Raw genomic sequence first — 24494 nt, 5'->3', positions numbered from 1 at the left:
GAGGCCACTCTTTTAAAAGCCCAGAAATTACTGCCAAAAAACATTTGCAATCTCCCTTGGCTTCCATCCTGAGTTTCGCAGAGCTGCGTGTCTGCTTTTAATCAAAACCAAACGGGCAGATCAGTTCCCAGCCCGAGAGATACTCGGGAGCGACTCGGAGGAAGTTTCTTCTCTGTGAGAAGAAGAAGAAAAAGAAGAAGAAGAAGAAGAAAGGAAAAAAAAGATGAACGGATGAGACGGAAAGAAAAGGCAGAGCCGAGAGCCAGGGAAGTGAAAGATGTGGGCTGTCCCAGAGACAGGAATCGCACGGCTTGTCAGGCTGCTCCTACAAGCGTTCAGAGTCAGCAGAACCTTAACGTGATCAAGATGGAGACCGTCTTCTGGCTTTTACCGTACCGGATTTGTGTGGCTCTGGGGGCTATTCAGGAAAGGTAACGACAGGAATTTTCAAAAAAAAAAAAAAAAAAAAACTGAACACGTTTAACTTGGATTGGGAATAATATACAGGAAGGATTCAGGTTTACGCAGTGCGTTTTGTTTGATGGGGTCCTCTTTTAAAGTGTGGACTGTTACAGAAATTAAACGGCACATCATTCATTTTTAGGGACTTCCTCAGGAATTCTCTCACCTTTTTTAAGTTCTGGTTTTGTTCATAACTGTGAGCTTTTAACTGACATTTTCTTACGTCCCGAGAAACTGCAGCGTGTCATGTGTTCTGCTAAATTATTTTTATTATTCTTTTTTTAATGTTTCCATGTTATGCACCACGTGTTGAAGACTTGTAAAGAAACTCGAGACTCATTTATTCCGCCGTGGATCCTGGTTCTGTGGTGTCCTTTGTGTCACTCAAACACGAGCAAGCAGTTCTAAAACAGGAAACAGCAGCGGGCAGGCCGGCCGGACCTGGTCCCTGTCAAACAAACCTCTGGACTGGGGACCTGCAGCGAGGAGTATTGACAGTAACTCAAACAACCGAGTCTCCCTCGGGCAGCTGGGACGCGAGGGTTTACTTTCACACAGGAGAAGGACAGACAGGGAGAGCTCTGCCATATCACCAGCACCCTGGAGAAAGAAATGAACCTCAAACTTTTCAATGCTCCAGACTAACACAGTACTAACTCAATAACTCAACCATATCTCCCCCATTGAGTCTTGTTCTGAGGTGCTGTTCCACTGGAAATGAAATTTTATTTTTGTTTTCCTGTAAAGAAGGTAAGAGGCTTTTTTGTATCTACAAAAGGCATTTAATTGTTAGAAGTCGATCTAATTTTCAGAACATATGTGTGGAATAAAATCAAAATGACATGATCTCTGGAGGAGAATCTGTACAGTTAGAACTCTCAGCGTGGTCAATTTCAAAGTCTTCCAGTTGTTTAGAAACACTGATGTTCTTTAAGGAATTTTATTATTTTATGACTGGAATTCATTTTAATGACTCTTTTGTTTGTTTAGGTTATTTGTTTTTGAGATAAGCTTAACCAGGTTTTCCACTGATTTAAACTGCGCAGAATGAAATAAAATGAAAATCCCTTCACAGCGCTTTGCAGTTAGAAATGATGCAATGGTTTCAGCTGCATAGTCAGATTTGTATCACTGAACTCCTTACATTTTTGCTAAACTCAACATTTAACTAGCATTTTTAATGTCATATTGCTTCAGAACTACTCAGAATATTTTATTTGAAGAAAAAAACAGACATACTCAGCAATACTTCGGTTTTGCTTTATTTTAATCAAAACGTTTGTTTTTCTAATTTAGAGTGAGACTTTGACCCCTTGTTGAGGTTCTACTATTTATGATTGTATTTCATTTCATAGCTTTACACTGCCTGTGTGGTAAATTGATCCAGGAAATTGCGAATATTGGGCTGTCACAGTGTTTTGTTGGATCATCTAGAGGCAGAGTTAAAATTTAATATATATGTGTAACTTTTCAAATATGCGATGCTGTTCCCTGTCATTTATGCCAAGCTTGAATGCTATACTCAAAGATATTTTGCTAAACGTTCGCCCTGTGCGAGTGCAGTTTGAATTCACTGGGTCAAAGAAAACATACATTCTTGACCAAGGGTAAACCAGCGGGGAACTGTGACCGTTTAACACTTGTGTAAACAAACAAAGGAACAAAAATCTACTTTGGTCTAAGTGTTCTGTCGGGGCTTGATTGATGCGATTCAATATGTCTTGCCATGCATCAGATATTTTCATAGGTCCCGATAACAAATAACACTTGAGGCCCACAATGATAATAATAATGAAAAGAAACACATTTGACAGTTGTTATATCAGTGCTTTTGAATTATGTAACACTTATTCCGAAAAGCGTTCATCTTGCGATTCCCACAGCTCACGGGTAACTGTAACCTAAACTTTTTTTCGCTTGACAACGAACCCGAGAGGTTTCCACGCTCAACGTCAGCCTTTTCTCTCTTTCAGCCGACGTCAGGAATAGAAGCCCCAGCCGCCCCGCTTTGACCGGATCTCACCAAAACTTTACGGCACACGCCGACCCATGAGTCACCCGAGACGCCATGCCTGTTGCCGTGCGGAGAAAAAGCTGGGAGGAGCACGTGACCCACAGGACCGGGTTACAGTACAGCTTCGACGACCTGGACGTGCTCTGTTGCCACGGGAACGCGCACAATGGCTGCCGGCCGGGTTCGGACGCGTCCGGGACGGGCCGCAGGGAGAGGTGCGCCTCCCTGCCGGAGTGTTGCCGCGAGCTACGGCCCGGCCGGCTCTCGTTCGCGCGCACGCGGCTGCGTTCGGCGGACGCGGACGATGACGAGCGCGACGCCCGTCCAGACGGGGGCGACTTCGCGCCCGTCGAGGGCAGCACGGAAACGCTGGTCTTCGAGCCCGACGACGACGACTCCGCCGACAGATCCAGCGACTCCGGCTCCACCGAGCCCGAGCGGACCGGGCCTTCAGAGACCAGGGCCTCTGGTAAGTATACGCCCCCCGCCGAGGCTCCAGGGGACGGGGCGGATGCCGGAGATAGCGACGGCGACCCTGAGGACGGATCGGAGGGGAGCGACCAAACGGCGAGGTCAGCGTGCGAGGAGGGTCCCTCGCCAGCCACGGGCTCTGACAAACACAGCAGCGGCGAGGCTGCCGCCCCTCCCGATTTTGTCGACCCCCCACAGGAGAGCGCTGCTAAAAGCCTTGACCCGTCTCCTAGCGACGCGGCTGACGCACGGGCCGCCGGGACGTTAGGCAACGTTTCAAACGATGATGCAATCCTGAGCGAGGCCGGCGGCGGCCATCTTGAGGCCTCGCCGCCTGTCAAAACCAAACCGTCATCCGGCGGAGTCGAAGCGACCGGGACAACAGCAACGAAGCCCCGTAACGACACAGTCGCTGAGAGTGATGTCATCAGGGACGTGCCGCTTTCGGAAGCCACGCATGTCCCAGAATGCAACGGCGGAAATTCAAATGCCAGCGTGACCAGCGAGGATCCAAGTTCTGACATAATCGATGGCCGAACATCAGAGTTCGACAAATCGGCACTCAGAGTGGATACGGTACATGAAGTGCCTTGTTATGATGAAGCAGGCTGCCAAGGCTATTGGGAGAATCCACCAAAGCTATCAGAAGAAGATGCCAACGCGACCTCAAATGTGGATATAATTGGTGAGGTTCCCCACTCAGGGAGAAGCCCTAGTGAAGCAGGGGAGGCTCAAACGGAAGCCAAGCTGAACACTCATAAGGATGAAGACAGCGTCGTTAAGTTACGCAAAAGAAAGGTAAGCCCCACGTGCCATGTGACAAAAATAGCCATGTTCAGACTGTTTATTCAGTTTATTGATTTTGCCCAACTGATATTATTAATAATTAACTTCCACCGTGTGTTTTTTTTCCATGGAAAGTTCAACTAAAAGTAAAAACTTCAAACTGTCTGGAAATTATATAACCTTTCCTTCTGAAAATAAGGCAGGCTACAAGTTTCATAGGACAGTAGCACAGTTGGATTTCTATTACCATGTGTCTTCAAAATGTGACCATATATATTCCATTATTTCACTTCCTGTATATCTCTCTCACAGCTGAGTAAATATTGGTAAGCAAAGGGAGTCCGGAGGGAGTTTCTCAACAATGTCCAGAGATTTTCTCGTGTGATTAAAAGTTATCTTTAAACGTGAATGAAAGCATTTTGGTGGGCAATACCCCGTATTTATCTGCATATAGGCAATACACGCTGAGCATCTGTTTGTACTCAAATAAAAAGTTGTGAATCTATAAAAATCTGGCATCACAACCAATGATAAAAAGTTAGAGATGTTTTAAGCCAAATTCTTGTGGTGTTAAATAGGTATGTTAATTGTACAGAAAGTATGCTGTAATGAACTTCATTGGCAGTATCTGCTCTATAAACCTATGTGCTGTATGCCGTGCCAATGGAGCCCGTTCCTGGTATTCTGTTTCCTGGCACTCACTTTGGATGCTTGTAGAATATCACACTAACAGACTCATTATTTTTTAATTGGCCCCATTAACCATGTTCAGATTACTGAGAAGAATTCACTCAAGCCTAACGTTCAAGGCTACATAATTGTTGGTAATTAAAGGCCAATTCCATGGGCTTGCTATTAACTGCAGGTTAGGTTATTGGTGTGTGTGTGTGTGTGTGTGTGTGTGCGTGCACGCGTACCACAAATGCCAATTCCACAGACTTGCTATTAACTGCAGGCTAGGTTACTGGTGTGTGTGTGTGTGTGTGTGTACATGTGTGTGCGTGCATGTGTGCGTGTGTGTCAAAACCCCTGCCAACAGGTCTCAGTTTGAATCAGAGGCCACACAACTACATTTTTATATGCATGTGTGATTGCAGATAATATCCCATGCTAAATTAAACTTAGCTTTGCACTACACATATGCCAGACGGGAGCAGGGATGAGGCCTATTGAGATTTTCAGGGCAAGAATGTCAATGCAGTGATCACATGACACATCTGTGTGTACCAGCTGACAACAGGGCACCAGCACTAGACATTACAAAGGCTCACACAAAGACATCCTGAAGCCTTACAACAGGTGCTGTATGATATAACCATCCAGGTGTTTCTCATTTGATTTTACCATGTCTGCACTGAACAGGATGATGATACACAGCAGTGGTAACCAACCCAGTTCCTGGAGATCTACCATCTTGTAGGTTTTCACCCCAACCCTAACAAAGCACACACTCCTCATTCAACAGCTAGAGACTGCACTGAGCTGCTAATTGGTAGAGTCAGGTGTGCCAAATTTGGTTTGAAATGAAAACCTACAGGATGGTAGATCTGCAGTAGATCTGGTATGTGCTTTCAAACCATTCACATGTCTTTTTTTCCTAACCGGCATCGATATTCTTTCTCACAATTTTAAAGCGTACATAAAAACATCCAGTAAATATACTCGTCACTGAAATACACCCGGAAAATCATCCAGTCATTCCCGCTCATAGAAAATAATTTATGAATGTGTGGGTTTAGAGGAGGTATGATGGAATACACTAGGAACAAATTCATTACCGAGCAAATGATTCCTGGTCCTGTTCATATTTCTAGCATTTAGAGCAAATATAAAAAGCAGTGCTTGGCAGAAATTGGGATATGGTTTTCAACGACGCATAAATACTTAACAGTACACTGATCCAAAAACAGTATACTGATAATGGAATACTGGCATCCTAGTACAATATAAATGGAAAATATTTTGATCCCCAGATGATCACTGCCAATATGACTTAGGGCTTTCTTTACTTTATCTTTGTTGAGACTGAAAATTATGAAATATGACAGTTGGAAATGGTACTTGGCAGAGCAGCATGATGTCTTGCATTACTTGACACACAAATTGCTTCATAAATCACGTTCATGGCCGCCAACTCCATGTACATAATATTTCTCTTGGTGTTTTTGAATATGTACATCATTTCGCTTTATTAACAAGGGTGACATCACTGAACGAACGAGAACCGTTGTGGGTGGTCACAAAAAAAGGCAATGTCAAGAGGGATACGAGAGTAAGGACAGGCTCACGAGAGAGGACATAGTTTGTGTTGAAAACAGGAAGTGGTTGAAGAACACGACAGCACTAAAGAGATTTAGACCGAAACGCAAACCACACAATCGCCATTAAGCGATTCGACGCGGCATTTCAGTCGGCCAGGAGCTAATTTTCTTGCTCTACGTAACCGCATAGATAGGCTTTGTTAAATACCAAAATAATGTGGGGGGTGGGAGGGAAAAGAGTGGAAGAAAAAAGCCATTGTATGGCCTGAGAAAAAAGCAGTTTTTAAGGCAGGCATTTCCATTACAGCAAGTGGTATAAATGCGGATCTTCCTCAGTTTGAGAAAATCGCAAAGGAGCTCCATTCACAGGGTAAATGACCGGAAATTGGAAAATAAATGTAAGCACCCCAACCAGAGAGATAATAAGGATGGGAACAGAAGCCAAACTGGCTCTCATTTATCACGGAATGGCAATTTCATTTTGAATCAATACCATCAAAAGGCTAAATAGCTGGCATAAAGTGACTTTTGTCCCCAGCCCACCCCGCACACATGTGATTCAGTGAAGCAGTGAAGCAACACAACTGGCAACACTGACATTTTACATCATGTGACATTTGCAGAGACAAAGCTTACATTTGTTTAGATCCGGTTGGCCTCGCGACTATTAGATCCGGTAATGGTGACATCATTCTCTGAACTGAGGCATAAGAGGGAATTTTCATATCTGTGCAGCGTCACACTGTCCATAAATTTAATTACTTTGGCCTTTGCATCTTCAATAATGCTTTTTAAGACGTTTTCACTCCAACCCTAACAAAGCACACCTCATTCGATAGCTAGTGCAGGGCTGCCCAACCCTGTTCCTGCAGATCCAAGTTCCTGTAAGTCTTCATTTCAACCATGCTCTAGCTCTTGAATGAGGTGTGCTCTGTTAGGGTTTTGACTGAAAACCTACAGGATGGTAGATCTCCTGGAACAGGGTTGGGAACCCTCTGCACGTTTACAATTTGCAGAACAGCCAGGGCAGGAAGGCAGAATGTAGGCCCAGGGAGATCATGCCAACCAAGGCCCCAGCGGCTGGCACACACTGTAGCCCATGGCATTGACTGTGTTCTTCAACGTGCTTCCCTTTCAACATACGCCTTGCTGAAAGTCACAAAGGTTTCTCCTGAACCAAAGAAGAGGTTTCAAAAGCCATCCCTGTTTAGATTTCCTGCTGGTGAGGAGGGCAAGTGGCAGTTTCCCTGCAAAACTTAGTGTTTACAACACAGGCAGCCAGAGAAATCCCGCAGTGGCAAGATTAATCACCCCCATAATTTAAGCCAATCGTCATAGTTTCAAAAATGAGGCAGTGAAAGTGGTCTTTCTGCCAGAAATAATTCAGTTGTCTACATTCTTTTAGATTTTATGCTCAGCCTATAAATCACTTTTTGCTGGTTGATATTGTTGCAGTGTCTGGTTGTGACCAAGAGGCAGGAGCAAGTATGCCACTTTAAAACTGGGATTCTTTTGCCTGTAACTGTATAAAATGGCAGATATAACTTGTCAAGTAACATAACAAAACTTTGTACCTTTTCTCTACCTGTAAGAAAAGGAATGGGTTTGGGTTTCTATTGCAACATCTGAATGCAGCAACAATTTGTATATGTGAAAAGTATATTCTATTCCATTCCATTCCACATCCCATAGGACGAATGTGCACATGTGTGTATCAAACGGCCAAAAACGGGCCTTCTTTTTTTGAAGCTCACTTCCTGGTCTTGTTAAGAAACATTGCTCACTAGCGGCAGTGTGGTTGGCTCCAGTCTCCAGCAGTCCTTCAGCCACTCGTTTCAATGTGAGTCATTGGTATCAATGTGGTCAAAATTCGAAGTCAAAAGTCAAAAAAAATTTCCCACAAGAAAATGTAGTCACAATAAGTGTTTTTTTTCTTTGCCTAATGTCTCCCCATGTGCTGTCTAGTTAAGTTATTGTGTTATTTTAGCATTTCGTGGTCGAATTGAGGACAGTTTGCATCACTGCCGAGTCATTGTGCATCACTGTATCTCATGTGGCTAGCAGACGACCCGGACCCGACCCATGACCATATAAGGGTCCCCCATTTTTCCCTGCTGCACAGTCCCTGGCTCAAATTTGTGCAACATGGCAGGATAAAAAATGCACTTCCATGGCTTCAGAAATGCTCTTCACAAGCCCAGGGAAGTCACTTTTATTTTTTCTACAGTGTATTTGTGCATGTGTGCATGTGTGTGCATGCTCCATTATTGGCGGGGAAATGGTTTGTATTCCGTATTTAAGGGAATGTGTTGTCGATTTAGACAGATCTTCCTGGATCGTTGCACACAACAGACATTCAGTGAAGCCAAATGCAATAGGATATGTGGAACTGAATAATCCTCCCTCAACATCTGGTGAATGAATAAAATTGCATGGAAACAGACAGTTGTTCAAAACAATGCACCACCACAAACAAGGCTGTGCACAGAAAAAAATATATATTTTTGCATTCATCGTTTCCTAGTCAAACTGTCATTTACTTGTTTACTTTGACCTCACTTTGTCTGAAAAATGTTAAATACTTATTCAAATAAATTAATGCGAAATTGCACGCACTTAATTTGATTTCACACCAGGCCTCACAAAATATTTTCAGACGGCATGACAGCGGCAGATGTTTGATAATTAGATATCTCTCTCCCCTGGATTCAGTGGCATTCAGTGTTAGCAGTATAACAGTGAGTGCCCTGCGTGCCTTTATGTAAATGCACCACCTGATGTCAGTGTTAGCTTTATTACTGCAGACAGACAAAGGCCGGCAGGCAGGCAGGCAGGGGAGGGAGGGAGGGAGCAGGAGAGAGGTAGAACGACGGAAGGAGATGAGATACAAATAAAGAAAAGAAGACGTCAGAAGCGAAGATAACGCGGGGAAGGAGGGAGAGAGAGCGTGTGTCCGCGGGGACACACGTCATTGGGCGTTCTTTGATAAGTACAGATGTCCTGGAAAAGTTTTTTTTTTCTGATGTCATCAAAACAGAAAAACCATCTGAAAATTTGCATTAACTTGGGAAAAAAAATTAATTGCTGTTACTGCATCCATGTGCCAGAGTATCAAAAGATCAAAAAGTCTGCTGTGCCTCTGAGGCCCTTTAGGAACAGTCTATAAAATGTGTACAAATATTACACACACACACACACACACACACACACACTCACACACACACACGATTCTACAAAAATAAGGTACTCAGATGTCCATATTATGGGAACTGTGGGTTAGAACATCTAAACATTTTTTAGGGAAAAAAAAATAGGAAAGAAAGTAATAATTGTATAAATAACCTCATAACTCATACATTACCATGAGATATTGCAACACTTCACAATATACAGTATGAAAAATGTATGAATTATTGCCTCTTTAAGATACAAACATTTTCTCTGAGTAAAGAAAGCGGTTTCAACTGAGTACGTTCCATGTGTGAACAGAACCAGATCTTCCATCACAAAAGAATGACTGCAACGTAGCTGTGATATAAAACAAACAGAAACCATAAAATTTCAAGATAAATGTTTTCCTGTTAGACATGTCCCCTGCTGCCAGCAGAAGTGTTTGCTTCATTTCACTGCTTAGATAATCACGAGCACTCCAGGCCCCAAATGTAACTTGGTGCGTGCATAGCTACAGCCCAGCTCAATCAGAAAGGATAAAGCGCCTGTGATCAAGCTACCTCCTGAAGCTGCCCAAATAATTAGCAAACTAAGGTACAGTCAAACGGCATGCTAGCTATCTCATAAGGCTAACCAGCCGAATTTCATATTTAGAATAGCATTTGTATCTGATCATTTGTGTATTATTTGGCAGGAAAAGGCTGACCATATTTAACCACAAGACAGGAAACTAACAAGACAAATGTGACTGTTGGCCGCGAGCATGCAACATTTCACAATTCCAACAAATCCATTTTGCTACTTAGCTGACTTACAGAATTGACGTAATGCCAACTGAACTAAAGGCAGATAAGGCACAAACATCTCTATCACTATGGCCAGCAGGAGGCGCTGCTCCATTTCTATATTTTGTCTCACAGTGTGAGTTAGTGCTGCACAATTAGAAGATGTAGTAAAAAGTTTATAATTGGTTCGGCCAACAGATGACAGCACATTAAGAAGTGTTCATATTTTCACAAGTTATCATGAGATAATCACAAAAAAAGAAAGCAAAGAAGTACATGGCCTGTTATTAAACTCGCCAGATGACAATGACTGATTACTCATAAGATAAATGTTCTAATGAATTAGGTAGTTGTGCTGTGATAAAAGTGGGAGGATATATTAGACTGGTAATGATTAGCCATATATATGAATATGTCCTATTCCATGTTTACTTTGCTCAGTGACTGAACCCTGTGGCATGCTACTTCATTCTTTACAGTGTCCCCTTTGAAAGTACTCCAACAACCCCCCCCCCCACCGCCACCCCCCCCCCCCCCCCCCCAGCACTTAATGCAGGATGGCATTTTGTCTTTAAAATTTAGTTTCTTTGTGCTTATTGTGTCTGTGTTTTATTATTTATCACATTTCTACGGCCAGCTGAAGTCCATTCTATTCAAAATTAACCCACAGCCACACCACACTCTTTAAATCTTCACATCTGTCTTTTTTTTTTTTTGCTGACAGGGCTCAAAGGAAGAGAGGGAGCGATCGCACTTAGACTCTATGGTGCTGCTGATCATGAAACTGGACCAACTGGACCAGGACATTGAGGACGCCTTGACCGCCTCCTCCTCCATATCCAGCACGCCCACTCTGAAAAGACGAAATGCTCATGTGAGTACGGATTTAGAACAAACTGTTTTTCTTTGTTAACTGTAGTCTGTCATTTTGAAAATGGAATATATGGCAATAATATTTAAAATATGTGGACTTTATGAAAACTATGTATGATAAATCTATTTTCAGAGTAATGTATGAAATAAACATAAGTAAATAGTGTGCCTTGGTCTACATATGGTAAAGTGTTGCTATATATTTTTCTGATCTTGAAAATACATTCTTGAAAATACATATTTAAGTATGTTGGTGGCATATTCCTTTTTTTGTAAGGGAGTGAAGTTAAACTTCTTGTTTATCTAAGCTCCTAAATGGACTGCCATTTTGATTATGTCACAGGTGACAGATCCCGAAGCAATAAACGGAGACGACGTTTTCCTCTCAACGCATCAACAAAAAATCGCCCAGCACGTGATTTACTCAGCTCTGACGTCACCGGGACCCACCACCGTATCTGGAGAGAGACCCAGGACTGGGGTAGGTCATGTGACATGTGAATTCTCAACCGTAATCATCGAGCCCTACAGCCCATTACTTCCAGCAAGAGTTCTTTGAGGAACACTAGCGCCACCCAGAACAAAATGGCCTCTGTTCGAGGGTTAAGAGCAAGGAATTTAACAACATGCCCTGGAACCTTATAAAGCAATATAGTGAGGAGAATAAATGGATGGAATGTGTAACGGAGGTTTTGAAATTTTTGTAATGCATGTTTTTTTTGGGGGGGGGGGGGGGATGGGGGGTGCGTTTTTTGGCCACTTTGCAGCAGTGCAGCAGGTGGGCCCAAGGGGTGTTCAGGCCCCTTGTCAGGGCGAGCGTAAACAAATGACGTCGTCTTTTTGCCTTTTGTCAGCAGTGACCTCGACAAGGCCCAGGCTACTGGCCTATTAGTGTTTGATTGCCACTTCAACAACGTGGCAACAATGACCGAGGAAAGTGAGGACATTCAAATGAAAGCAGCTGTGTGATTTAATTTAGCCCTTGGCCCGGTCTTTCTTTATTCTACCCCCCCCCCCCCCCCCCCCCACCCCCCTCTTCTTCTTCTTTTCCCTTCACAGACCATTGGAGTATTTGCTTACTGCTCAGACACAGTGAAAAGGGTCAAGCCTCACAGAGTGTGATGGAGTGGGCATGTCACTCCAGCACTTTACACTGTTTAACTAAGGGGGGGGTCGTTAAAGTCATAATTAGCGGTCTCTCCGCCAGCCCGAACAGCACATTGTGAATGGGGGGGGGGGGGGGGGCGGTGGAGGGGGGGCAGCGAAGTGTTGCATGGGAGATTAACGTCTTGGCCTCTCTTAACCTTCGGGTTAATGACTACGACTTTCCACCACTCATTAAAAACGAGGCGTACAGCTGCATTTTTTTAGGCGGGGAGGACTTGCTGCGCGGTTTTGTGTTACCCTTTCTGTGTTTGTCCCGACGTTCTGCGATTTCAGGGGCGGGTAAAGTTTGCAGATATTTGGCCCTGCTGTCAAAGACCATGTGGGGGTTTGTTCTCATTAGAGATGGTTAGCGCCTTTCTTGAACTATGGAGCTTACGTGCCAATATAAAAGTCTCTGCCATAGTTGTAAAGGAGAAACAAGTTGTGAAACACAGCTGAGGTGTGAAAACAATCAGAGTTGCCAAATGACATTGCATTTTGAATGTGTTTTGAATTTTTTTTCTTATCTATATTTTCTTGACAATATTCTAGAAATAGTCTACAAAGTGAAGGATGCCAAGTTAGCCCAATTCACAAATAGCCATTGTAGTCATGAGAGGGGCAGTTGTATCAGGGTAACATAAGAAAAACAATTATTTAGTTAGTAATTGATAGGTTATATAACACATACTTAATTTTCTTGAAAGTAATTACTTGTCTCACAAGAAGAAACTCAATGTCTTTTCTAAAGGTATAGTTGACTATTAAAGCACATTGGATTTGCAATAGGCACCAGCATTGGATAGTCCTTAAGTGAACTGAGCTTTAACTAGACTGCTGATTAAAGTTGCTGATGAGGCACTGTTGTTGCTAAAACTAAAGAAAGGTAATGAACCTGAAAAACTACAGAACATACCCAGCTGTAACCATGGCTTATACAGCGGCAAGTAAATACAGAAATACAAATGTAAAAAAAAGTAAAGATCTTCCTCAGCCAAAGTTTTTTCCCCCTGTAAATTACCTGTGGAGGCTTTGAGCTGGAATTTTTTTGGGGTGCCAGTTTTCCCTTCTGGCCGTCCTAACAGATGACTGGACGTGATATAAGACAGAATAGAACAGAATAACAGAGTGACTAAATGGCAGCCGATGCTGAGCCTGTTGTATTTTAAAAGAACCGTGGCACATGCTGGGCTCAGAAAAAATTTTTTGGGGGGGAAAGGGAGTTGGGGGGCTGATCCTGTGACCAGGCCCACATAGCAGCCACTTCATGCTTGACTTCAGGCTGTCCCACCACCTGGGACCTTTCTTAGGCTAGGGTGGAACAATAATGGTGCTCAGCGCTGCCCCTCTCCTGGAGTTCATGGCGGACGCTAGCTGAAATACCCAAAAACACAGCAGGAATAGGTAGAAAAAAAGTGAATGTAAGTGGTAACTGTCCTGCACGCACAGAGTTGCTGTGTATTCTGCCAAAAACATCACTCTTTATTTCCACTGACCACAATCCCTATGTTTAATAAAGCTATTTTATGCCTTGTATAACATTAGCAATTAATTTACGTGGAATCCACTCAAGTCAAAAATTACTGTCATCTGGAACGGCGTGCTGTACTCTTACGGTCTGCTAAGGTTTTTCCGATCAGCCAGCTCCATAACTTTCCAGTTGCACTGGCTCGACGTTGCAGTACTGCAGGACTGCGCCTGAAAAGATCGGATCTTCAGCTCCGATTGTAAATCCGCGGACCAGACGATGCGGTTCCGACGGATCATTCGGGAATTTTTTCCGCAAACCAAAGGGCCTTCGCCCTGCTCCCACAAGACGTGTGCGCTCTTTCAAAATTTGCCCACAAATGTTTTCTTACGTATTCTGTTAAGAGTACCTCCAGCCTATAATCACAGCTTGTTAATTATTCTGATGGAAATGTATTAGCGCTAAGCTCTGTTACATTTAGTCGAGTGGCATTGCGAAAGAGAGATAAGGAAACCTTTTAATTTTGTTATTTCATAAACACATTATATGGTTGCTGCACAACATTGAACTTCACTGTTTGTTTATTTGTATTTTGAAGACCACAGCACATGCATTGTAATATTTTTAAGACTTTCTATGTTCGTTTATGCAAGTGAACATTCATGTATGGGAAGAACTAAAATGCATCCATTCAGATGTTGGTATAATTAGACAAGCACTACAGCATAATGAACTTTGCTTCCGACCTTCAGAAAATAATCTGTATAAGTGCTCTATAATTGCTGGGGATTATAATGCCGTAGCTTTAAATATTATCAAATAATAATGTGTTGAAACTATTTTGAGGAGTACTAAGGAAGGGTTCATTGACATAACTAATAAAGTAGTCACAGAAACAAAGATCATCCGGTGTAAATACACTGCATGTACCCAGAAAGAACCGACACTTTAAAGATCCAGAAGAAGAGCATGATTAATTCCCCCTCGAAAAACTCTTTGGTCTTTAACTCAGAAAGATAGAATTTCTTGTTGAACTGAACAGATATTGGGGATTTGTGGTTTGCAACCCAGAGCAGATTTACAAATTATAGGATTGGATATATGCTTGAACATTAGAATGATGCTCCTATATCAAAACGCAATGCCTAAGTGACATGTTATTGGTATTTTATTGTCTTGATTCACCTAGCCTACTGAACCATAATGAGAAAGCCTGCAATATAAACTGCTTTTTTGGAGGCATACGACTGCAGTTTGCAAAAGAGCGTCATGCATCATACTCGGCCTGACATGATCTTCATTTCATATTCAAGAACGATGCTAAAACCATCATCTTTCAAATGCATTTTATCTGACTAAAGAGTGTCATTTGACAGCTCCACTGGAATTTGAGATGGCAGGAAATTGTTGTGATGGCGATTTTAATAGCTTTCGCCCATCTTATATAATGTCGCCAATCTCTTTTCAGCTTAATGTCTCAATGTCTTTCTCTGTATGGCGAATGAAGGCCTTAATTGTGTGGTACAGTAGAGCTTTATGTAGCTACTGTGGCTGTGCAGTTTTTAAAGAACTGGAGAGAGACAGAAATGAACCATTTCAGATACGTTTTTGTGCTTCCAAACTTCCTCCACCATACGATGTATTGATATCTTCAGGACACTAATTCTACTGATCTCTCAACCATTACGAGTTGATCTTACATCCTGATCACAGTCACAGGAAATTAGTTTCCACAGCCTACATGTATTAAAGATACACAGATACAAGGTGTTGGGTTTTGGTGGACATTTTGTTGAAGAAATGAGGTGGAAGGGAACATTTATTCTTCTGCATTTGCTTATGATCCTGTGGCCAGGTGTATATGCCATTTTAACAGTGTAGATGAGGTCTTGAGGTGCTTTTTTTTCAGACAGGAAAATGGCCGCTGGATCAGTTATGTTTCAGTGTTATCAACCTGCCCTCGCTATCATAAGCATTGCAGTGTCGAGGTGATTTCCAACAAAATATGTGCACCTACTGAAAAAAATGTGCTGCATTACAAGAAATGGAAGGGGAATAATCTCTCCAGAATCCCGCAATCTAGCACAGATATAAGGCCTTATCATCCTGGAGGCCGCCGGTGGAATGTGGGCAGTGTCCCCGGACAATCTCAAGACGCTCAGGGTCAGTGCACGGTGGACTGCAGGGCAGGCGCCTTTTCAAAACGAAAAAGAAAATGAAACTGAGCGAATAGGGAATATTTCCAAGACTTTCTTTTCTTTCTTTTGTGCGAGTGAACATTCATGTATGGGAAGAAGTAAAAATGCATCCATTGAGATTTAGGTATAATTAGACAAGCATTACAGTATTATGAATGTCTGGGCTTTGCTTCCGATCTTATAATCTGTATAATTGTTCTGTTGGGAGTATGATGCCATTGCTTTAAACATTATCCCATATTAATGTGTTGAGACTATATTTTTCCAAAGACTAGTGAGGAAAGGTTCATTGGCATAAATAATAAAGCAGTCGCAGATCATCAGTAGCTGGATGATCTCAACAAAGATCATCCAGCGTAAATGCTGGTCAAAGGCTTCGTATCGCTGACATGATAAAATGGCCCTCGTTGTTATCAGTGTGCCAGAGCCAGTGGAGCCTCACTGCTGAGTGTGTGAGTGCGTTCCTCCACCCCACCCCACCCCCAAATTCCTCACGCCATGGCAGGTAAACATGGAGGTGGGGGGGAGGGGGAGATCACCCACTGTGATTACCGCCCCTTGTCGAGCGTGTCGTAGTTTCCCGGGACAGCGAACGTCGGCAGCGGCGGCAAAGTCGGTCATCGTCTACCTTCCGTCCGCCATCGATTTAGAACCGTTCCCGCCATTCCCCGCCATTCCCACTGCCGCGTGTCGCTGTGTCCCGAGCGGCTCCGGCTGGAATAACTTCCGGAACTCTGAAGGAAAAGGGATTCCGCGTGCGAGAGATGGAAAAGGGACAGGCGCCAAATTCGGGAAGATGGGATGGGGGCTTTTCAGCCGTGACGAGCGGCTTTTCCCCAGTTTTCAGGCGAGAGCACACTGCACTGATGTCTTTCCCAAAATGTGAATGCATCTGTCTGGATGACAAATTAATTCCCCTTCAGTTCGCAGGAAAGGAAACTAAAATACGACAAAAAAAGGGCCCCATCGAACAAACGCCCTTCCTTTCCTTTTATAGTTTAAGACTGCTTTTCGTGACAGTGCTTCATAAATCTGGGGCTTCCATCTCCCGTCTGAATCTGACATCGCCAGCGAATGTGCTCACTGACTGATGGAATTCAGAGACATTTGCTTTTTCTCCCCATCTGATTGTCCTTACTTATCTTATGATAAGTTGTTTTTTTTGCAATTTTACATTAAAGCCGGGTCTGTGGTGTTTGCGTGATAAGGCTTCTGTCATTCCCTGGAACATTCCGGTTTGGAAACAATAGGAATTTAACTGGACAAACATCCCAATCCAATGTATTTTGTGGAGGATAAAGATCTTTGTTTTATTCTTTTTCCTCTCAAATTGCGCCAGGAAGGATTCATTTATATTTCTAACAATGGCCATCACCAGAATAATCTGGCCATTTGTCTAGTTATTCTTTTTTGTTTGATGTTAGTGCTGATGGCCTATGGCTCAAAAAATATGTAGGCCTACATGTGCAGACAGATAACTGAAAAATGTAGCATCCTTGTAAATGGGGGGACAACAGAAACATGCAAATCAGAAGATGGTTCCTCCGGAAAGGCCCAGGCCAGGATTCAAACCCAGGACCATCTTGCTGTGAGGCGACAGTTTAATAATTAGGCTGTAGCTATTTGCCATATGCACGTGTACGCATTAAACAAAGAACATGTAGTCATTTTAAAAAGTAGAGAAGTTTCTTTTGGGGGAAAAAAACCCCGTTGCGAGTCAACTTCTGTTCAACCTGCTCTGGAAGACGGTGCATTCAAGGTTATGGGTGCAATAGTGAACGTCCCAAGGGCACAGCATGTAGAGCTTACAGGAGCAGAGACTGCAGACTCAGCAAAAAACGCAAAATAACAAGAACGAATCTGGCAGCGGTGACATCGGCCTTCTCGCCATCCCGCTTGATGACAGAACCATACTTTTTAAGGCTAGCATTAGGGTTAGTACAGCAGTGGGCTTTTGGTGTTTTTTTTTATAAAACAAAGTTGTTTTCTCTTTTTGGATGCGATAGTTTTATGTATTAAAGTGAGGCGAAAGTGAGGATTAGGGGTAAGGAACGCAGTAGTGTTCAGGCTGAGAAGAGATTTTAGTGATGTTTTTGAGGTAACTTGCGTCATTATTTTTTCCGAAATTGTTCATCGTTTCTAGCTCATCTTAAATCACAAAACAAAATCTCATATTTAAGGAAGTCAATTCATTTTTACTGCAACTTTACTTTCTACCAGGTAATTAGAAAATAACAATGGCCAAAATCAAACTTACATTTGACTTGTCTTTGACAATAATATGATACAGTATGTATTACAAATAGCAAAATAACAGGCGAAGTCTCTTATGTAGCTGTAGCATCTCCCCTTTCAGTAATCCACACTCAGCAGTCTGTAGGCAGTGGAGTACAGCGTCCTGCCCCAGACCTGCTGAGCAGGGAAAACTGCTGTTATTCCGGCTCGGAATGAGTGAGCAAGCAATCTGCGGAATTCCTGGAGGCCTCGCGTAACTACAGGCCACAGCTGTGCCTCGCATATTTCTGCCTTCTTCCATTTGTGGCAGGTCTGAGTACTGTGAAGCATGCGTATGCACCACCCAGTGTATCAATATCCATCCATCCATCTGTCCATCCATCCATCCATCCGTCCGTCCATCCAATTTTAAGTTCATAAGTTCAGTGATGCCTATATATGTTATAAATCATGTATTTAGGCTAGTCATTTTCTAACATGAAATATCATGCAAATGCATATTTTTATTGTGCGTATATAAAAGGAACATCTATAATAAGTTTAAACATTATAAGAAATCTTATATTTAAATATAAATATAACGGGAATGGGAAGCTTGCCACAAATAATCTTCCCACTCTTTTACACAGCACTTTTCAACCAGCCTCGATAAAAAGAGCCGGTAGCCACGACAACTGCAGTCCCGGTCACATGATCGTCCTCCGCACAAAATTCCCGCTAGAATTCGGGCGTGTCTGCAGCTGTGCCCGCGGAAAACTGGGTACGGCGCCACGCTCGGCCTCGAGTCTCACAGCGGGTTACGACTGCCCATAAAATACCCTCAATGCGCTGCCTGTTCATTAAGGGCGTAAGCACCGGGCGTCTTGCTGTTCAGCATTTTATGTACGTATTATTTTAACGTAGATTTTATTTTAATGCCTTGTTACAGAGTAATAAATTCAGCACCCCTCTGGATCCCGTCCTAATGGGAGTTTTAATAATCGGCAAAACAGTCGGGAGGCAAACTAATAATTCTGGTGCATCATAGCAGTGAACGTATGGGTTTCTCCTCATTTTGCAGTGGGATATATTTTATGGCAGAATACCAATGAGGAGCTACATACACTGCCTTGCTTTCACTGTGAAAACTTCTCCTGCAGCGTTTGTCCATGCTTAATTCCAATAACCAATCCCAATTGGAAAGGACTACCACTGCAATGCATGCTTGAAATAATGCACTCCACCAAATAGTGTCCAGTTAGCACACACTCTTTCTATATACTGCATGTTATCAAACAGCAGAGGCAACAGCTCACACTATCCACGTTCAGTAATTCCACACACTCCCTAGCATTGTAGAGAAAATGTGAGGTCATCGTTAACGTGACAATATCAGAAACAAATACTGCCAGTTTTGAGTCATAAAGGCACAAGATACTCCAACCAAACTTGCTTCCTATCTGTTTGAGCTGTCTGCTCAGTCATCAAACAGTCATAAATCAATCAGTTGAACACTGTTTCAGAATTAGAGCTCGTAAATAGCATACCAACACTGTTTATTGGGGAAGACGGTGGGGTTATTCTGCTCTGAATATGTGCCTAATATTTACATTTATATTTCCTCGATTATGGACAATGGTTGTATTTATTTAATTATTTAGCATTTTATGGAGGGAAGCTCAAAGACTTTGGGAGGTGACAGAACTGTGGTATTTACGGTTTAAAGATGCAGGACAAGGTAAGCTGTAAGCATATCAATATTTAGAATGCTGGTACATTCTTTCTGATTGAGGCAAATATACTGGAAAAGGGTTTGTTTTTCATTTTCTGTATACAAATGGATATGAGAGGAACATTAAGACCAGACAAAAAGTAAATATAAGACTGCTTTGTTTAGTTATTCATGTTTACAGTGCAGTCTTGTAAGATGATCATTTGAATTATAATGACCAAACAAAGAACACTAAAAAGTTACAAAACATCTAAAAATGCTAAATAAATAAATAAAATGCGGTGAAGCAAAATGATCTAATGTGAATAATTGGAAATCTGGGAGCTCCAGGCTGGTTCTCAGAAGATGGCTTTGAGTAATGGGAATCTGACCCACATGCAGGGTGCAAGTCTGTCAGCAGCCTCCTCATGGTCATGTGATCACACAACCGTAACTATGCAGGGCTACCTGCAGGGAGGGACTATGGTTTGGTTACTATGGCAACCTCAGTGTACCGCTCCTGCGTTTCCATAGAGATTTCTTACGTGTGTCCATTTTGGGTGTTTATGTAGTACATATATGAAGGTGGCAAGACACAGAAGGGCATTTCGTACCATACTTCGACTTTAAAATAAATGTATAAATAAAACCAATTTTGAGGTCTTTTTCAAAGTTTGGCAAGTTAGTTTTGGATAAAATCAAGGACCGTAATATATTTGCAATAACAATGTTATGTAAAAATATGAAAATTACAACAAACAATGATGAAGAACAAAATTTCTGGCAAATTACTATTATTATTTTAATCCATGGGAAAATTTCTCGACTTTGGTCATGGTTTCCCATTTGGTTGGGTAAAATGCCTCATAAACATGGAGAACAATTCTGCTCCATGGCAACAGCAGTAACTGAAACATAAAATGTTTGCTTTTCTCAGAACAGACATTTAAGCAATTATCTAAATTCAAGAACTGCTGATGATAATGAAAATAAATAAATGTAAGTGTAATCTCTTAAATAGTTATGTTAGAAGTTTTTGACGTGAATTGGCTAGTGTTGCCATGGCATTAAGAATTGTTTGGAGAGAAAAAAAACACGCCTGCAGAAACATTATGCATTTTGGCTAATCTCTATGAATTCTACAAGGAATTAAAGGAAAACGCTTTGAAATTATCCACTTATTTCACTCGACATATTTCCCTGAATATTAAGACCAGCATAACATAATTCAGCGCAACAATTTTCCCCCTACAAGGATGCTGTACAGAAATAATAGTGTTTTTGTTCCGACTGCCTAAGGTTCCTTTGATGCAGCTCTGAACGCTTTGGTCTACAGCAGGTTCCATCACTTGCTAATGGGCCCATTAATCCCCGGTGCTTTAGATGACACAACTTAATGCTTTGATACATACTGCAATACCACACTACCTGTGAGGGTGAAATCCAGTGCAAGCCGAATCCTGTACAGATGAATAATCAACAACAAACACGCCTAAGACGCAAGGAGCGCTTTATTTGTCAGGTTTTGACGCAAACCCAACTCGCACTGGAGCTCATTTAAGCGTTTAAGCTTTTCTTTATACATGAAACCAGCCATGAAAAGTGTCTCAGGATTATTATTTCCATTTAATAATAAGTTCTAGTTTTTGCCTGTTCTTCGATCCACGGCGTCAGCTGTATTTGCAGAGTTCTTATGTCTGACACATTTCTGATCCGGTCACTGGTGTCCAGTCCACCAAAAAGTAGATAAATGAGGTAAACATGATTAAAGATGAAGAAAGACGGAGAGGTATTAGTGTCCAGATGTGTTTTGCTTTCTTAGGGCTCCCAGTTTTTCTTTTCTTCACCAGGAAAGGTCAGTGAAATTTAAAACAAATTTAATTACAGAAGCCCTTCTAAAATTCCATCCATCCATCCATTATCTAACCTGTTTATTCCTGGTCAGCTGTTTCCTGTGTCAGACATTAAATCATAAGCCTGCTGCATCCTTCTGTTTTCATTAGGCCATCCAATCAAGCGCCACAAGGACTATTTCCAAAGAACAATGACACTTTAAAGTAGTGTTCACTTCTGACTTGGCTGATTGCCTAAAACTGCTTGGCTTTCCTTAACCTGGAAAAAAACAGTAAAACTCACAAAGCATACATTTGAACAAGTGAAATCCAAGACACTTGCTACAGCACACTGAATTTTTATGCTGTTTTCAGCGCATTAAAACTGAATCGAATTTATGCATTTACCTGTATAAATAGGATTTACAAGGATACAGGGATCTCAGCACGCATTTTTAAGGCATTAAGTAAACGTAGGAAACAACTAAACTGGCATTTATTTAAAGACTACTGGAGCAGGTCCTGTTCCAGCATTCGCTGACAGCATTATCTCACATTTAAGAGCCTAAGTAGCCTACTAGAATGAACGATGGACACTTGCACTTTGACATTCAGGTACAATGAGCTCAATCAGAGAGAGAATGAACATGTCTTTGATGCTCAGCTTATCTCCCGTCTTAACTGCCTGCAAGCAAATGTGGAGAAAGGACAGCTACGCAGAGAGAGATAAAGAGAAAATGTGGTGAAAGGATCCATCTCATTTAATAGAAGAATAGAATTTACTAGGGTTGAACTAGTACGAATTATTAAATGCCAGTCTGAAAGCCAATCTTCATCAGTAAGAACCTGCACATCTCTATTACAGGTCTCATTGCAAAGTGTTATAGCAAGAAGCGCGTGTAGGTGGTTTTGCACGTGTACACGCTTGTTGATGCAGGCCTACCTCTGTGTTTATGGGAATGTGTCACTCTGTCTTCCGGAAGTGCCAAGGTTTCTTTCTCAACCCCATCCAACGGAGCCAGGAAGAGAATGCTGTCCAACTATATCGCTGCCAAAGCTTTTAATCACTTCCTGTGGACATGAAACAGATGATAACAATTTTAAGGTGGTGCTTTATTGCATAAGTGACAGAACAACCCTCTTCCACATACTTCCAAATGAGTGTGCCTTTCCAGCTAAGACCTATTATTATCACTATTATTATTATAGGAAATAATTTCCATGCATTCAGGAAACATCCTACTCTATTAAAATGACCAACATACATATGCACTGTAAATGAGAACCTTTATAATAAACTTCAAAATCATCAGCACATTTTCACACAAACTGCAGATATCCTTCAGTCTGTAACGGAGTCTAGGCCAGTCTAAGTGTCACTTGTAACAAGAGTGAGAACTTTTTTTATTCAGCCAAAGGCTTCCGACACCCACAGAATCCGCAGCCGTGGAGTTTGTGGTTTCTCAAATTGCGTTGTGTAAGTTCAGCATTCCAGAGTTTTCGTAACCTCGAAATTATCCACGCGTCATCGATGTTGCCAAGGTGCTCCACGGGTCAGCTTGTATTTGAAAAACAGATCTCCAAAACGCCTAATGCAGAGCCGCCCTCTCCTGCCAGTGCAGCCTGAATGGAGATGCATGTTAAACATCACTTAAGACACCTCTATCTGGGTTAAGCTTCTGCTTCAGCAATGCAGTGCAGTTTACACAGCGAAGGAGCAGGAATCTCTGAGTTTAATTTAATTTAATTTACCTTTTGCTCCAACACTCATGGATGAAATAGTGCATTAAGACAGTACTGCCTCTCTTGAAAAGATACCCTTTCCCAAGAAGTCAGTCAGTCAGTCTCTCTCTCTCTCTCTAATGACCAACGTCATAGAGGGAGAGATGTTAATCCATCATAATTTATTATTTCATACTAGAAATGCGATTCTGATTCATAGAGAGCTGCAATCTAAACACCCTCAATAAGCTGTTGTGGAGAGGTTTGGAATTAAGATAAAACCAGACAGGAATGCACGAGCCTGCTATGGTGTTTTGCAATGAGGGAGCCAGACAGATGGGGTCCAAGACAGCACCTTATCTTGTAATCACCGTAAGCGCAGTGGCACGCATTCGAGTTGTATGGGTGACCAGATTCAGCATTTTAAAAATGCATTTAGTTAAGAAATCATGATAGAATGATCATCAAAAAAAGTTAAAATTAACCTCTGGTTGGGGGGGGGGGGGGGGGGGGGGGGGGGGGGGGTCTTGAAGGTATTCATGCTATATGCAGTTCTCCACTCCTATTTATTGTAAAGGTATCAGCCCTGTGTAGTTTCATTTAAAAAAGGAACAAGAACAAAAAAATATGAGCAATGGATAGTTAAGTTTGAGCTGAGGTTTGAAAATTCAATAGTGAAACAATCTGCTGAATAAAAGCAAATTTTACTTCTCTTTTTGAAAGTATTCGGCTTGTCCTCCAATTATGGAAGCTCGCAGCTGAGTTTTTTATCTTCTCAGCTAGTAGCAAATAAATTATATTCATGCAATCAGTTCTTTCCTTAAATCATACACTTCACATCTCCAACTGACCGTAGGCATGCGTATGTAGGACCTTATTTAGTGAGCGCGTGTGTACTATTATCATCCTAACATCATTTTACAGAGGTGCTGAAAGAAGCTACGCTACTCCTTGACATCAGGGGGGGTAATTCACAAAGAAGTTGGCTGGATAACTGTGCCAAGCAAAACCTGGAACAGCTCTTTTTCGTTTTTTACTTCAGTCTATGTTCCAGATTTGGGAACATCCTGGGTTTTGTGCAGGTATTCAGCTACCCCAGTAACCCTGCTTTGTGAAACAGGGCCCGGGGACAGTAAGCGAATAAGCGGTCGGCTTTAAGTGGCTGTTTACTGCTCACTCGCTGGGGTTTTTCTCCGCAAACAGGCAGCGACGCAGCAGCTCCCACGGCATCGGTCACATGTCGCTGGCGGCGGCTGAGTTTTGTTTGGCGAGGAAAGCGCTCGCATGCCAGCGCGGCGCTCATGTATATCCTGAAACACAGTGTCGCTGTCAAACGGCTCCGCATTCCACACCGGCTGACTTAACGTTGCGTCACCGAAT

The 24494-nt window shown here is 42.3% G+C and overlaps 1 protein-coding gene and 1 long non-coding RNA gene across 2 annotated transcripts in view; one reads left to right on the top strand and one right to left on the bottom strand.

Moving 5' to 3' along the window:
• Window positions 1–24494, bottom strand: part of LOC118232148 — a 74676-nt gene that overhangs the window by 19113 nt on the left and 31069 nt on the right. Inside the window, exon 3 of the long non-coding RNA XR_004766223.1 lies at window positions 22336–22463. This is a non-coding gene — a long non-coding RNA (uncharacterized LOC118232148). The remainder of the gene's footprint in view (window positions 1–22335; window positions 22464–24494) is intronic.
• The window catches only part of LOC118232147 (rho GTPase-activating protein 7-like), an 80211-nt gene continuing 55795 nt past the window's right edge, over window positions 79–24494 (top strand). The window contains exons 1-4 of the mRNA XM_035426799.1: window positions 79–1212; window positions 2436–3745; window positions 10675–10824; window positions 11167–11304. Of these exons, the coding sequence (XP_035282690.1) occupies window positions 2531–3745; window positions 10675–10824; window positions 11167–11304 (1503 nt within the window). The 5' untranslated portion in view covers window positions 79–1212; window positions 2436–2530. The remainder of the gene's footprint in view (window positions 1213–2435; window positions 3746–10674; window positions 10825–11166; window positions 11305–24494) is intronic.

Source organism: Anguilla anguilla, chromosome 7 (genome assembly GCF_013347855.1).
Source record: "Anguilla anguilla isolate fAngAng1 chromosome 7, fAngAng1.pri, whole genome shotgun sequence".
In the NCBI taxonomy this organism is placed as follows: domain Eukaryota; kingdom Metazoa; phylum Chordata; class Actinopteri; order Anguilliformes; family Anguillidae; genus Anguilla; species Anguilla anguilla.
Note: the sequence above shows the minus strand (reverse complement) of the source record. Positions and strands in the feature narration are given on the sequence as shown.